The 15,160-nt window shown below is 35.4% G+C and overlaps 1 protein-coding gene across 2 annotated transcripts in view; it reads left to right on the forward strand.

Annotated features, from left to right (window-relative positions):
• The window catches only part of ERBIN (erbb2 interacting protein), a 77,687-nt gene that overhangs the window by 38,383 nt on the left and 24,144 nt on the right, over nucleotides 1–15,160 (forward strand). For both annotated transcript variants that reach the window (XM_032205314.1, XM_032205315.1), the window contains exons 7-15: nucleotides 5,360–5,423; nucleotides 7,297–7,371; nucleotides 8,678–8,822; nucleotides 9,269–9,341; nucleotides 10,304–10,433; nucleotides 10,813–10,928; nucleotides 12,098–12,167; nucleotides 12,650–12,749; nucleotides 14,816–14,937. In XM_032205314.1, coding sequence (XP_032061205.1) covers nucleotides 5,360–5,423; nucleotides 7,297–7,371; nucleotides 8,678–8,822; nucleotides 9,269–9,341; nucleotides 10,304–10,433; nucleotides 10,813–10,928; nucleotides 12,098–12,167; nucleotides 12,650–12,749; nucleotides 14,816–14,937 — 895 coding nt within the window. The remainder of the gene's footprint in view (nucleotides 1–5,359; nucleotides 5,424–7,296; nucleotides 7,372–8,677; nucleotides 8,823–9,268; nucleotides 9,342–10,303; nucleotides 10,434–10,812; nucleotides 10,929–12,097; nucleotides 12,168–12,649; nucleotides 12,750–14,815; nucleotides 14,938–15,160) is intronic.

The following is a 15,160-nucleotide window of genomic DNA, read 5'->3' on the forward strand; positions in this document are numbered from 1 at the left end:
AATTACATGCAATGTTTTGAAAAGAGTCGTTTACAGAGGTGCTTTTTTGTTTTGTTTTGTTTTGTAGTGATAAGAGCCATTTATTTAAATGTTATAATGTATTTAGGCTAAATGCCACGTTTGCTGAAGCTGCTGGGAGCTTTTTGTTGACTTCAGTGGTTTTAGGGTTTCACCCTTGCTGGAAAACTGAACAGCAGCTGTCATGAGGATGTCCTATGTAGCACCTTCTTAATGATCTACAGTACCTGCTGAGCTGTCACCTTTATTATTCTCTTCTGGTACTCTTGTGGTTCAATTAAGGGAGATTAAAGCTTTGGAGACTGCTTTAATTTAAACACATAATTACTTATTTTGCTGTGGTGCGGAACTAGAAAAATATATTGTTTGTGTGATGTACACTGCAGAGAAAAAATTTATTGTGGTGCCCATAGTATGCAAGAGGTGAATCAGACTTTTCGGGTAGTACAACTGTGCAGCAGTTGACCTAACCAACAAATTCATCTGTGTCTTGGCTGAACTATTATGTCAGAACAGAAAGTGATATGAAATTACAACTTGCATAGTTTTCCAAACCTGAGTATGTGTTCTGAAAGGAACATACTTTAGAGCTTTAAACAGTGTGTACAATTCACTTTTTTTTTTTAAATAATAAGATGTAGCAGTCCATGCTAATATTTTTTTTATATAATTCAGTTTTTTTTCCTGATCCCTGTCACTCTCTCCTTTTTAATATTTTCATACTTCTGGATTTGTAATGGAAGATGTATTAGGATAAACTTCTACCAAATCAGTTAGCCCTCTTGCTGAATTAACATGCACATAATTTTTAACACTAAAGCATAAAGCACTCTAAAGAGTGTTAATCAAAATAGCTAACTAATGCCAACACACTAAATCAACCTTGCTTTGTGCCAAATGCATCATGTTGCTTGGAGCTTATCCACATCCAGAGACTGCAAAACTGGCAGTATTATAATGCAAACCAGCTTAATAAAAAATATTTCTGCTGAAAGGAAAGCAAAAATATATTGAGAATATTTTAGATGCATTTATCTGATAGGTAGCTGAAAGTTTTGAGAAAGTAACTTAATGCAAATACTAAAACATTAAATTGGAAAGTGTTATTTTTTCTTCTGGAAATTTTTAAGCTTCCGTCTGTTGTATAACTATGAATAAAAAGAGCAATTTTTCTAGAAGCACAGGTTTTGATAGGGTTAATAAGATGATTCAGGGCCCAACCTTGCTATCACTCCAACCTCTTGATTTGTATGGTACCTGAATATGTGGGTTTGTTAATCTTAGTGAAATTGACTATTCACAGCACTAGAATCTGAGGCATAATTCAGACTATCTGCTTCATTAGTGTTGAACTGATTTGACAGCAAACTCAGTAATATGAATTACGAATTAGATTTTTTAGTTTGTCATAGCAATATGCAATCCCATTCACAGAGGTAAAATTAAATGTAACTCAGTGATCTACTTTTTCATTTGCAATTCTGAATTCATCTTTTCCTTTAGAATTAAAATTTTCTGTTATTTTAACCTTCTCAGAGTATCAGAAGTTTTGCATGCATTTTGTTTCACAGTATAGTTACTCTGTGAACAATATAGAAAAGCAAATAGCTATTTTATGACAATATTTCCTTAAACTAGTGAAAGTGTTATAAACTAGGAAAGCAACAGGAAAAGGGAGGAAAATAATTGACACAGTGGTCTTGCAAACACGTTTGTATGTTTTAAATGAGCGGATATGTTTGCTAAATTAGAGATGTTTTGGGAAAAAAAAAGAATAGGAAAAAAAAAAAAAACAAACCCACGGAATCAATAAAGTTACTTTATTATACTGCCAATGCTATGTAAAATATTTGAGAGAGACTGTTCTGTTTCCAAATGGTAAGACTGGGACACTTGGTGGGGGATTTTTTTCTTAAACATAACAGTGAAGGTAAAGCATTATTGTGTAGAGGCTCTGAATCTGGTGATGTCAGGTGTGTAGACAGTTTGGCATCAAAGTCAAATGGTGTACAGCAGGAAGAAAAAAAAATCACACGCATCTTGGAGTTTATTAGTTTTGGATCTATTTTTTTTCTGTTTCTTTACCAAACCATTAAAAAGGAAAAGAGTTCATGTTTAACTCTTCTTAAATTGCAGGAAGATACCATAGCCAGCTTTGTTTAAATTCACTTAAACCAGATCAAATTCTTTTCCTTTTGTCAGTGCTGCCTGTATTTTCCTTTGTTTTTAATGTGGGCAGCTAAACTTCACCCCAACTGTTCTCTCACTCACCCTCCTCACAGAGGAGGAGAAAATACGATGGAAAAGGCTCACGGGTTGAGATAAGGACAGGGAGATCACTCAACAATTATTGTCACGGGAAGAACAGACTCAGTTTGGAAGATTAATGTAATTTATTGCCTGTTACTAAGAGACTAGAGCAGCAAGGACTAAAAGCAAATGAAAGACAACTTTCCCTCATCCACCCTCTTCCACCTTCTCCCCTAGAGCAGTGCAGGGGAACAGGGTCAGTCACTGACGCTTCATCTCCACCGCTCCTTCATGGTCCCTCTCTGCCCCTGCTCCACGTGGGGTCCTTCCCAAACTGAGCCTGCGAGGGCTGCAGCTCTTCAAGCACTGCTCCCACACGGGGTCCATCCATCCCCCAGGAGCAACCTGCTCCAGCACGGGTCCCCCACGGGTGGGCGGCAGCTCCCCCCAGACCCCCTGCTCCTGCGTGGGCTCCTCTCCACGGGCTGCAGCTCCGGCCCGGGGCCTGCTCTTGCGGGGGCTCTCCATGGGCCGCAGCCTCCTCCAGGCCACATCCACCTGCTCCACCGGGGGCTCCTCCACCCGTGGGGGGGCTGCAGCGTGGAGATCTGCTCCATGTGGGACCCATGGGCTGCAGGGGGACAGCCTGCTCCACCAGGGGCCTCTCCCTGCACAGCCCGCAGGGGAACTGCTGCTGCCTGCCTGCAGCACCTCCTGCCCTCCTCCTGCACTCACCTGGGGGCTGCAGGGCTGCTGCTCACTCTTCTCTCTCTCCCAGCTGCTGTTCCCCAGAAGTTCTTTCTTTTCTTTTTTCTTTAATCTGCTCTCCCAGAGGCCCAACCAGTGTCGCTCTGTGGCTTGGCTCTGGCCAGCAGCAGGTCTCCTTGGAGCCAGCTGGAGCTGGTTTTGATTGGACATGGGGCAGCTGCTGGGCGCTGCTCACAGATGCCAGCCCTGCAGCAGGCCCACTACTGAAATCTTGACATATAAACCCAATACAGCTGAAAATTCAGTTGAAATAAAAATCAAGACAGTGTCTTAAAACTGTTGAAATGAATGGACTATAAAAATGTTTAAAAAAAATAAGCCATTTTCCAAATAATCTTTATTAAAACTGATGTGACAAATTCTATCCCACATGGCTATGATTTCATTTAATTTGCTTTTTGAGGCTGAAATTTAGGTTTTCAGTGAAATTTTGGACTGTTCTCACGAGTAGCCCACATAGTAGTGAGCAGCTTGAAAACAATGGGTACCTAAAAGCTTTGTAAACTGAATCCATCAGGAAAAGAAGAGTATGGTGATTACCATAAAGTTTTGAATCATGCAGAATCATCTGCTAGATGTGAGCCTTCATCAGTCCTTTAGGAAGACATTGGGGTAAATTTGTTTGCAACCTGTGGTGCTAAAGTCAGTTCAGTCTCAAAGCTTTGAGAAATTCAGCTTACACAGTCTTTCAGATGGTCTTAGAAGACTTGTTACAATTTGGAAAATGAATTTTTGCAGCTGGTTTTCTGATAATCATCGTGTATACCAGCTTGGAGAAATGAGGAAGAATGTTTCTTAGGTTCTTCTGGAGGTAGCCTTTTCATTTATTTTTTTCTTTAGTTCATTGAGGAAGTGGTAGTGTGAGTTTAAGGCTGTCTCCTAAAGGATGAGTATGTGACTACTTGAGCAACGAAGTTAAAATGGCTGCTTCTTTCAACAAGTAAAGACATTTTCAATAGAATTTAGTTTTTGAAAGGTGTTCTCGGAACAACTGTAATACTTAATGTAAGATTCTTGAAGAACAACTGGAACTGAACATCTATGTAGAGTATCTTGTGCTCACCCAGAGTGTTCTTTGCATATTTTGGTGTTTAATACTTTAATATTCTGGTAATACAAAAAACCTTTCAATTTGGGCACTCTTATGTTTAACTTTTCCAGAATTTTATAGGAAGTACACATTTACATTTGAAGTTTTTATATGTGAATTGTCCCAGTGAAAGGTATTATCAAATAAATACAAAACATAACGTCATACGACAAACTCTCAGACCCTTTGAAAATGGTGTTAGGTAGTACTGCTGTTGACAAGAATTCTGATTGTGTAGGTCACCACATGCAGTGGCAGATGCTATCTGACTTGCAAACCACATAGCAGTGACTTGCTTGCTGGTGGTGCTCTAGTCTGTTGTTTGGGAACCCTCGTCAGACCTTTTTATAAGCTTGAAATAAAAATAATTGCCAGTAGATTGCACGTGTGGAAAATTTTAATTTCATGATAGTTGCTGAAATTTTCACACAGGAGTGTAGTGATCAATCTTACGCGTTAAAGAGGAATAGAAAAACAGCAACTCACTGTCTTGTAAGGAAATAATGTATGAATTAATTATTTGTACAGTAATTTTGAGCAGATATTCTCTGTGGAGTCTCTACAGTAAACATAAAGAGAAAATTTTGCCAAAACACAGCTTGAGAGAAGGTATCTTACCCAATGCCAGCCATTGATTTAGTCTTTGCTATAAGTTGGCTTTAAAAAGTGTATTGATGTGTCATGAAATCCAATTTTAATCTGAACCATTTTGGGACTAAAGGAATAACTGGGATTCCAGACCATACCATATTGAAGCAACTTTGTCAGCAGCCTGGAAGGGAGGAAGTGTTGGTTGTTACTATGATGCAACAGTCATCTTGTCTGTTTTTGTTAATCGTTAGGAAGTGGTCTGTCTTTAGGAGGAAAACATGTTTTAGGAAGAAAACACATTGCGGTGATTATGACAGTAGGTGAAAAGCTGAGGCAGTTGAAGAGTGATTTCACTGAGTTGCTTTTTATCATTTAGACAACTCGACAACTCTAGTGGTCCTTAATTTTTGTAAACTTTTTTTGTGAACTAATTTACAGATAAATTGCTCTTTGTGTGACAGTCACAGTATGACCATTGATGTATGGCTAGTAACAGTATGAAAATTCAACTTTATTTAGATATCAGTCCAGTTACAGTTCACTAGTCAATACTAATTAAAATAATATATTAGTGTGAATACAGATAGGTTGGATATCATTATTTTCTTAAATCTAATTCTTATTAATCACCTTCCTCTGCAGAACCATGTCCAGACTGACTCAGCTGGAGAGACTGGATTTAGGAAGTAATGAATTCACAGAAGTGGTGAGTTTTACTTAGATAACAAAGCTTATGCCTTATACTACTTTATGGAGCTTGTGTTCAAAATTGTGCATTTTCTTCTGCTTATATATTCTTCCCTAGTATAGTGAGGTTAATGTGCCAGTTAAACTTTAATGGTAATATGTATATGAATTATAAACATAGTGATTTGGCTTATAGTAAATTCTAACTCTTATTGTTTAGCATGTATTTAATGTAGTAGTTTTGTGTAAGCTGTGTATGACTTGCTTTTATTAGTGAGCACAACCTATTTAGATGCAAGGGAAATTACATTAATTCAGTTGTAAGTTCAAATATCATTCAAAAAAACAACGAAACACAACTGAAGTGTTCAGGTTTTTCCTTTGTTGTGCTCAGTGTGCTTCTTGTTCTTGATGTCACAGACATACATCTATTTAGAAGCACAGAATCACAGAACAGTTTGTCTTGGAAGGGAACTTAAAGATCACTCTCTTCCAACCCCCTGCCATAGGCAGGGACACCTCCCACCACACCAGGTTGCCCAAAGCCCCATCCAGCCTGGCCTTGAAGACTTCCAGGGATGGGGCATCCACAGCTTCTCCGTAAATCATTTAATAATTTAATAACCCTGTATCAAATAAACCTGTAAATCATTTAATGTCCATCTGCTTCTATGAGTACTTTCCTGTATAAGGGAATTGAAGTAGTTAGAAGTATAGTGGAACCTCCTGGCCTACCATATGATAAAGTGTGCTACCAGTAGATACTTCATGACCCACAGATCATGAAGGGCCAAACACTCACCTAACTGTGGTTTGTTAGATATAGAAGTGTATTTAAAGAAATGTTCATGCCATACAGTCATTACAATGTAGATACACCTGTGGGAGCCTTAAATTAACGTGCTTGGGCCCATGTTATGCCATAAGAGCTGCGAAGTAAGTATAGGTTCTGAAACTACCTATTTGGATGTATTTTTGGCTGATCTCTTCATCTCTCCAAACCTTTTATCTTGAAAAGTCAACTACTGAGAACTTAACTTCATTAAAATCTATTTGTAAAATTACAAAAATGGTTAGAAGTTCTTTGGGAGGGGGGATGTGTCCAGATCTGTCTAAAATTTTGTCTTCGTTTATTAAAATAGAAAGTGTTTTCTCTTGGAAAATTAATTATTAGAGCCAGGACTGCAGGAATTTGTATGTCAGTATTATCTATTTACAACATAAAGAAATTAAGTTCTGTATTTAACCAAACTTGGTTGTAGTTGTTGTGGTATAGTAGCACGTTTTATGTTTCTTTCTCAGGAGGAAGTTTAAATGGTAAAAATCCATTCATCCTTGCTGCAAATGCTTTCCTAAAAAGTAGTCTTTTTGCAGATATAAGCTGTAATGAGACATAATATCTTGTGCTTCATTTTATGGAATTGTTTGCCTGTATTTTTCAGGTGCACCCTTTGTTTTCTACCAGAAAACTAAAATTTGTTTCCTAGTTTTCTCGATCAATATCTTGTCAACTTCATACTTTTTGAAAAAACAGCTTTTCTGAGTTGATGGAATTTAAGGTTTTTTAGACCTCTTCCAAGAGAAAGAACTATACACAAGATTTATCCATTGTGTGCTCCTGTTGAAAAATAATAGTTCCTGTAAAAATAATACTTACTGTAAAGATACAGTACTGTGATCAAGTTCTTACCACATTTTTTATATCTAGTATATATATACCTTTCAAAAAGTAATTTAATCTGTTTGTTTTTTTTTGATGACACGATGAAAGAAGTGAATATGACAACTATAATGAGACATTACTTAAATTTGCCATATATGGATCACTGAAGTTATTTTTGAATTTCAATACTTTCTGTACGAAATTTTTAAAAATCTGTTTCCCTTTTCAGCCTGAAGTACTTGAACAATTGAGCGGATTAAAGGAATTTTGGATGGATGGTAATAGACTAACACTTATTCCAGGGGTAAGTCCTTTACTGTATCAAATATTTAGTATTTTAATTTACAGTGGAATTTGCTTTGTCAGCTAGCGTATTAAACCTATTAAAGTTGATGTATAATTTTAATGTTACTCAAAAACAAAAATCTAAGTGCTGCTTAAGCATTTACTGGCCTACTTAGAAATTGTCACTGACCTTCAGAGTTGGGAGCAGAGCTTTCCTTTCATTGAAAGTTCTGTCACCTAAAAATAATGTTCCAAATAAAGAAAGGGGTAAAAATCCTAGATCAAATCCTGTATCAAATTCAGAGCTGCCCAGTCTTTCCAAAAAGGAATTACTTTGTGTTAGAGAGCAAGCAGGAGTATACAGGGTAAATGTCATGTGACTTCACTGGTAAAGGCAGTAAAACAAGCAATGGGTGTTGAAGACTTCATGCGGAGTGTACAATAGCAAATTCCTGAGAAAGCATTCTCCTGATTTCATGAAGGTTTCTGACATCTCTTGGAATTACATGGGGTCAAGGATGACCTATTATTACAGTACTTGTGAACCTGTGTTTATGTTCTAGTAAACTAGTATTTAAAATCTGGGAAGCACCTTGTGTGTTCTCAGAGTTAAAATCATTAGTGAACATCTGATGTGAGGCTGTCTTGCCTGATTAATAGTCTTCTGTACTCTTTCTTCACTTCAGCTAAGAGTTCCATGAGAAGAGTTGAGTGGATGTTAAAATTTTCTACTTTGTTATAAAGCTGTTTGGAAGCAATTGCTTCTCACGTTTGAAGATATTAAAGACTAGCGTGTATAAAGTGTTTATAAATCTTCAAGTTTATTCTTGGTTCATATGAAAATGTAATACATGCTATACTTTAACTTGTTTTCAGTACAGGTCAGTGGTTCACTCATGTTGTTTTTGAGGTTAAGTATAATGCAATTGAACACAAAATGCAAAAAAATAAGCATTAAAAGACTTTAGATGAGTCTGATTATGTCCTTACATTATATTGTGCACCTCTGTACTTCTGTTCTAAGGCTTCTATCACTTGGTCCATGGTAATTGATCAAACACTTGAATTTACAGCAGACTGACTTCAGAGAGGTCTTCAGAATAACTAGTGTCTGTGTCTCGAGCAACATGTTAACTATACGTGTCAGCACAAAATATTTCGTTATAAGGTTTGGGTATTCCACGTAAAGTTGTATTTCAGCATTGTAAATAAGTTTTCACTTTTTCCTGTGGCATTGTATTTCAGAGACAGTTTGTTGTCAAAAATACTGGCTTTTTTTGTTGTTGAACTTGCACTTCCTAGAATATATTTTCTTTTTCTTGTAGTTCATAGGCACTTTGAAACAACTGACCTACTTGGACGTTTCTAAAAACAACATTGAAGTGGTTGAAGAAGGTATTTCAGGTTGTGAAAGCCTACAAGACCTATTGTTATCCAGTAATTCGCTTCAGCAACTGCCAGAGTCTATTGGTTTGTATTTTCATTTAATTCAAGCTCTAAAAAGTTAGACACAGAACACTTGAAAATACACAAATGAACACAAATGGTGTTTTAGATCTAAATTGCAATTGATTTAAAGCTCCAGTTTGGATAAAGCTGAATAAAACATTCATATTTGTTCTGGAGCATTTTTAATTTTATACTGTAGTTTGTAAATGGATGAATAATTGTTGACTGTAACAGAGTTTTTTGTTTGTTTTTAAAAAAGATACTTATTTCCTCTGACTGCCTTATACTTATTTCCTCTGACTGCCTTGTGGTAAACTGATAAATGAGTTCCCACCTGCTCACATTTGGTAGGTGTGTAGCACTGTGGAAATGCCAGGGAATATAGATGATTTCCCCCTAATTAAAGATCAAAACTTGATTTAATAATCTCCAATGTGTTTTTGACTCAGTTATTCATTTTTCTACAGGTTCCTTGAAGAAGGTAACAACACTTAAAATTGATGAAAACCAGTTAATTTATTTGCCAGACTCCATAGGAGGGTATGTATTTCACTGGAATAAAACATTGCATTACCTTTCTGCAAGTTTATCTGTAACAATGGTTTCTGTATTGAATATTTTTGCACTTCTCTAACTGATTTAGTTTCTTCTGCATATTTATGTCTTAATAAAATTGATAGCAATTACTTCATATCTTTCTTCTGTTTTTCAGAGTGTGTGATCTTTACATTTTATTTGATATGAAGACCTATGTTGCTCACTCACTAATGTAGCCACCAGTCTATAAATGAAAAATTTAATGAGAAAGTAAATATACGTCACAAAGACATGCAGCTGCTGCAAAGTGTTTTTGGCAGTATCATAGCAGTGACAGTGTTAAGTATTGCAAGTCATTGAACCAGTATCAGAAAGCTTGTAAAAAGTTTATCTGACCGTGCGCAATCATATGCTTTGTATATTTTAGGGAGAGTTTTCACTTCTTAATCAGCAAGATTTTTTTTTTTTACCAAGTTGATATTCAGTAGTTTAATACTCAGAAATGATAGCAAAAATAATTGGTTTAGAATTAAGTGCCACACAGATGAGGGATATTTGTTCCAATTAATTTTCTCCTATTATGATTGATGTACATTATATTTTGTTGTCAGAATTCACAAAATACTTTTTCACTGCTAACATGTCATTTGTTCACTCTCTCCAACTGTAAATACTTGCATGCAGCAACTGCTTGGCTATGATCTGTCTCATTCGGAAAGTCTTCAGTACCTTGACCCCCCCCTGTTTTCACTGAAAGCTCTCTTCTGAGGACAATGTAAAGGAGATTAAGAAAAGATGATAATTTAGGCAATTAGTGAAGGACTTTCTTGGGTTTGAATTTCATTTGGGTGTCAGAGTTTCATTTTGAATTTCATTTGTAATTGTTATTGGTATTAATGTAATTTAAACTTAGTGCCCAACTAATGGTGAATTAACCTGTACAGCGGAGTAATATTTTTTTTCAGGTTAGTGTCAGTAGAAGAGCTGGACTGTAGTTTCAATGAGATTGAAACTTTGCCCTCATCTGTTGGGCAACTCTCTAACATAAGGACATTTGCTGCAGATCACAACTTCTTAACACAACTGCCACCAGAGGTATGTTTGTACTTACAAAACTGTAAACTGAAAAATTTTCATGGATATTGAACTGCCTTTTCTGTACAAATTTTATTTGGTTAGCAAGTTGAGAATTCTTGCCTAGGTTTTGTGTGTGTGTGTGTGTGTGTGTAAAGGAAGGCATATATGAATACACAAGTTTTCAAATAATGAAATTAAATCTGAAAAATTTTTGAAGCAAGAATTAGAATTCAGTTGCTATTGAACTAACAGGAATATATAAAATAATTATACTTCACAAGGAAAAATCGCTGCAGTCTAGTTGTTTTAAAATAATAACCCATATATTTAGAGCTGTGAAAGTGAATTCATTCTTTTTTTTTTTTTGAATTCATTCTTTTTTTTTTTTTTTTTCCAGATAGGAAATTGGAAGTATGTAACAGTGTTGTTTCTGCATTCTAATAAGCTTGAATTTCTCCCTGAAGAGATGGGTGATATGCAGAAATTAAAGGTCATCAATCTGAGTGACAATAGGTTTGTGAACACACAATTTAAGTACAAGTAGTGTAAAGAGCCATAGCATTGCAAAAGTTTTATTGTAACTTATGTCTATCCTCTAAATGTAAGTAGAGTTACTTTTGTGAATATATCATGTTCTTTTTCATTATATCTCACCCACAGTTTATAAGCTGACTGGAATGTATGTATTTTATTGTTGCTATGTTGTATTTTATTTATTATTGGTCCGTTGTATGAAGATGTATTTCTTCGAATTAGGCACATTCCTGATGACTTAAGCATCTGCATTGACACACAGCTTTAGATACACCCATGGTTGTTAGCATGTATTTTTCTAGGGAATTAATTTGTTCTTTTCTTAACATTTCTATTTGATTCCTAGCTAAAAATTAATAGCTTCCTGAATTGCATATGGAGGACATAAAACAGTATCACAGTATATTGTAGAACACTTGAGTGTGCTGGACAGCGGGGAAGAAGGAGTTGTTTCATTAGAGCTGGTCATTAAAAACTGGCAAAACCCTTCTCATTGAGGAACTGCCAATTCACAGAAATTAAATATGTTGGGAGAGAGAAGTCTGAGCTCTCCCTCCTGTTATCCAGATCCAGCTTCTCTGTACTCTACCCATAGCCTGATACCTCCATTAATGCCAGAGCTCTTGTTATTCAGGGCAGCCCCATTCACATACATTTTCTTTCTTAGGAAAAATAAAAAGCGTTATTTCAGGTGTGAATTTTTTCTTTCCATTTTCTTCTTACTTTCTTTTTATTTTTTATTTTTCTTAATTGGAGCACATTTGTACTGAAAATTGCTGAGAATCCAAATTAAAGTATAAAAATAAATAGTCCTGCTTTTAAGTCAGATAGTTGATTTACATGCCATGATAGTGATTGTCTTAAAAATGGTATTCGTATCACTGAATTGAATTAAATTCGAATTAACTGTCTCACTTTTTAAGCAGCTTGCTAAACTGGTTAGAAGTTCACATACAAAAGAAGATTCTAGGTACAACTTCTAATCTAAATTAAGTGCTATTACCTTTCAACAGTGAATAGTTATTAATTTAACAATATCCGTAAATGTCTATTGTAAGCATTTTTTGCAGGCTAATGCAGCACTGTTTCTTAGCAGTCTTAATATTGATAAGTGTACTTACATAAACTTTTATTCTTCTAATTTGCAGACTGAAGAATTTGCCATTTACCTTCACAAAACTGCAACAGCTCACTGCTATGTGGCTATCAGATAATCAGGTGAATGTTTTGGGGAAAAATATATATAGAGAGATGATTACTTTTATTTTTAATGGAGTTGACAAGTACAGAGCAAACCATAATATAATGAGAAGTGATACTGTGTGTCTGCATCAGTAATTCCTTGACTTTGTCTGTTCTCCGAAAATAAACAACATTGAGCCTACACTACTTCAGAGCTTTGCATAGTTCTGGCAAAGTTCTGAATTCTTAAGAAATCTAATGTAACACAATTTAGATTATTTTTTGTTGTTACTTTAGGCTTACAGGAACGGTAGTGCTTGATATATAGCTAGTACTTGAATATGTAGCATGTTGTTTCTTCCATAGATATACCATTGGGGAAACTTAATAAAGTAAGTGATAAGTGATGTAATAGAAGGCAGAGCAGTTTTCAAAGTAATAAGATATATTACGTATATCATATTTACTTTTTACCTCTTTATATTGTCTTAATGGTTCCTGCTTTGATTGTTTCTTAGTCTAAACCGCTTATTCCACTTCAAAAAGAAGCTGACCCTGACACTCAGAAAACAGTTCTTACTAATTACATGTTCCCCCAGCAACCAAGGACTGAGGATGGTAAGAATTTCTGAAATACTGTCAGAATATTCCCTTTTTGAAAACAATCCAACTAACGTGATTTTCACTGAATAATACTTAGATCAAAGTTTTAAGTAAAATTCTAAGTGATGAAAAGTCTGATGAATGAGAAATGCAGTTTAAACACATGATCCACATATTAGTAAATTCTAGGTGAAAATATGTTTCAGTCAGAAGTGTGCATGTGAGGAAGAGTGAGGTGAGGAATAGACTGGCAAGATTGTGTTCTGTGATGGATGCCACTTCCTAATGTGACATCCTTTTTCATTCGGGCAGAGTTTAATGGTTTGAGTTGAAATTCTCCTTGCCAGGTATCTGCTTTAGACTGACTGGCAAAATGTCAGACTCTGTTACTGAATACATAATTCTGGAAAGTTTTATAGCATTCTGTAGCTTATTGTAAGTGTAAAAAAAAAAAAAAAAGGAAAAATGCTTTTTGCTTACATTTATTCAAACTCTTTTGTAAAAGGTTAGGCACAGAATATGAAGACCTTGCCAAAAAGTTCTTTCTGCACTCTTGTGAAATAGTTAGGAAAATGAGTAACATTCCATGAGTAACCCCACTGGGAGTTAGAGTGTAAAGTCTGTATGTTTCTCCACTTTCCTTCCCCCGCAGGCAAAAGGAAAAAGCTTGTACCTCTTTCACAGAAGTCAGACTAGTTTTGAGATATATGAAGTATAGTATGCATGTACTTGGACTGGGTGGGTGGCTGGGTGTGGGTGTGTGTGTGTGGGAGGGTTAATCAATGGGTATAATTGCAAAACTCTCAATTGGCAACATTTTATGTTCCATGGCACAAAAGTGTAGTACATTGAGAGGAGTAATCAAAAACATCTACAAAAACAGTAAATTATGCATCACTTTTAGTGTCCTCTAATGCAGATAATGAATCTGCAATCCCTGTGACAGAATGTGAGAGTTAAAAAATAAAATTAAAAAAAAAATAAAATCATTTGGAGGTTGTCAGTGAAGTTGAAGGTAGTTCCTGAAAGCATTATGTCTGTTTGAATTTTATTTTACCCAGGTGCTGGGTTTCTTTCTGTAGACAAAGAAAGGGACAATTGTTTGGCTTAGGTTGAATAAGTTCAATAGATATCCTTTTACAAATTTCAATTAAAATATAAATAAAATAGTTCTTTATAAAAATTCTTTTTTGGGTGTGTTAGGAATTGTTTCAGGCATAAAAAGTCTATAAGAATATTTACAGATACTTTAAAATAGAAAATGTATCCAATAAACACAGAGTAAAAAATAATTAAAATTATATATATATGTATTTGCTATTGTATAGATTTTTATATTATAAATGCCTATAATTAAGCTTTTTTCAATTTCAGGTATAGATATATCTGGAAACAGTTAATATGAACAATATTGGCATTTCTAGAGAAGTATATAGTTTAGCATATAGTGGTGTTAAGGCACAGAAGCATGCTAGAATAAGAGAGTGGGTAAACAAAAGTTTTTTGTTTTTTTTTTTTTCTCTTGTAAAATTAGGCAAGAAATACTCTGTAAAGCTCCTCATTTGTATACCTGAAGTTATATCTTGTGTTGAGTTTCAGAAGCTTTTTCTTTATTTCAGGATTGGTAATGAAAGTTCTTGTCAGAAAGTCACTTTTCTGTTTCCCTTATTAAGTAAAATCAGGTGAACTCTCTTAGATGAGCATAGTGAGACCGTATCACTGAAGTCAGTTTATATTAATCTAACTATCATTTCCTTTGTTTTGTAAAAATACATATTTTAATGTCTTATATAAGTATTTTGCAGAGTTATGCTGAAAATTTGCAATTGTGAGGGTTCAGGCTAGTGTATAGCTGCATCCATGAAGTGTTTAACCTTAGAGGTAGGGATTATTAACAAAATTACAGCCAAGTTCATAAAGCTGTGAGAGCTCAGTTAGTTTTCAGCTTATTAATCACCATCTTACCTTTTCCAGTATACATATAAAAATTCGCGAATGCTATACAAGAAAAAGAAGGAAAAATAGGATTTTTATTTTATATAATGTATCCTATTCTTATATAAGTCTTTTTTTTTATTCAGTTATGTTCATATCTGACAATGAAAGTTTCAATCCATCTTTGTGGGAGGAACAGAGGAAACAGCGTGCTCAGGTGGCATTTGAGTGTGATGAAGACAAAGATGAGAGAGAGGCACCACCTCGGGTTAGTATTAATTTTTTTTTTTAAACAGTTGATGCTTCCCTCCCTATCACTCCCATTCACACTCCCAAGTCCCATCCTTTTTCTTCATTGGGCTGTGGATTTAGGTCTTCTGAAGAAATCATAGAATCACAGAATGGCTCGGGTTGGAAGGGACTTTAATTCCAACCTACCTGCCATAGGCGGGGATGCCACCCACTAGATCCAATTGGTCAAGGCCCCATCC

The sequence above is a fragment of the Aythya fuligula genome, chromosome Z (genome assembly GCF_009819795.1).
Source record: "Aythya fuligula isolate bAytFul2 chromosome Z, bAytFul2.pri, whole genome shotgun sequence".
Taxonomy (NCBI): Eukaryota; Metazoa; Chordata; class Aves; order Anseriformes; family Anatidae; genus Aythya; species Aythya fuligula.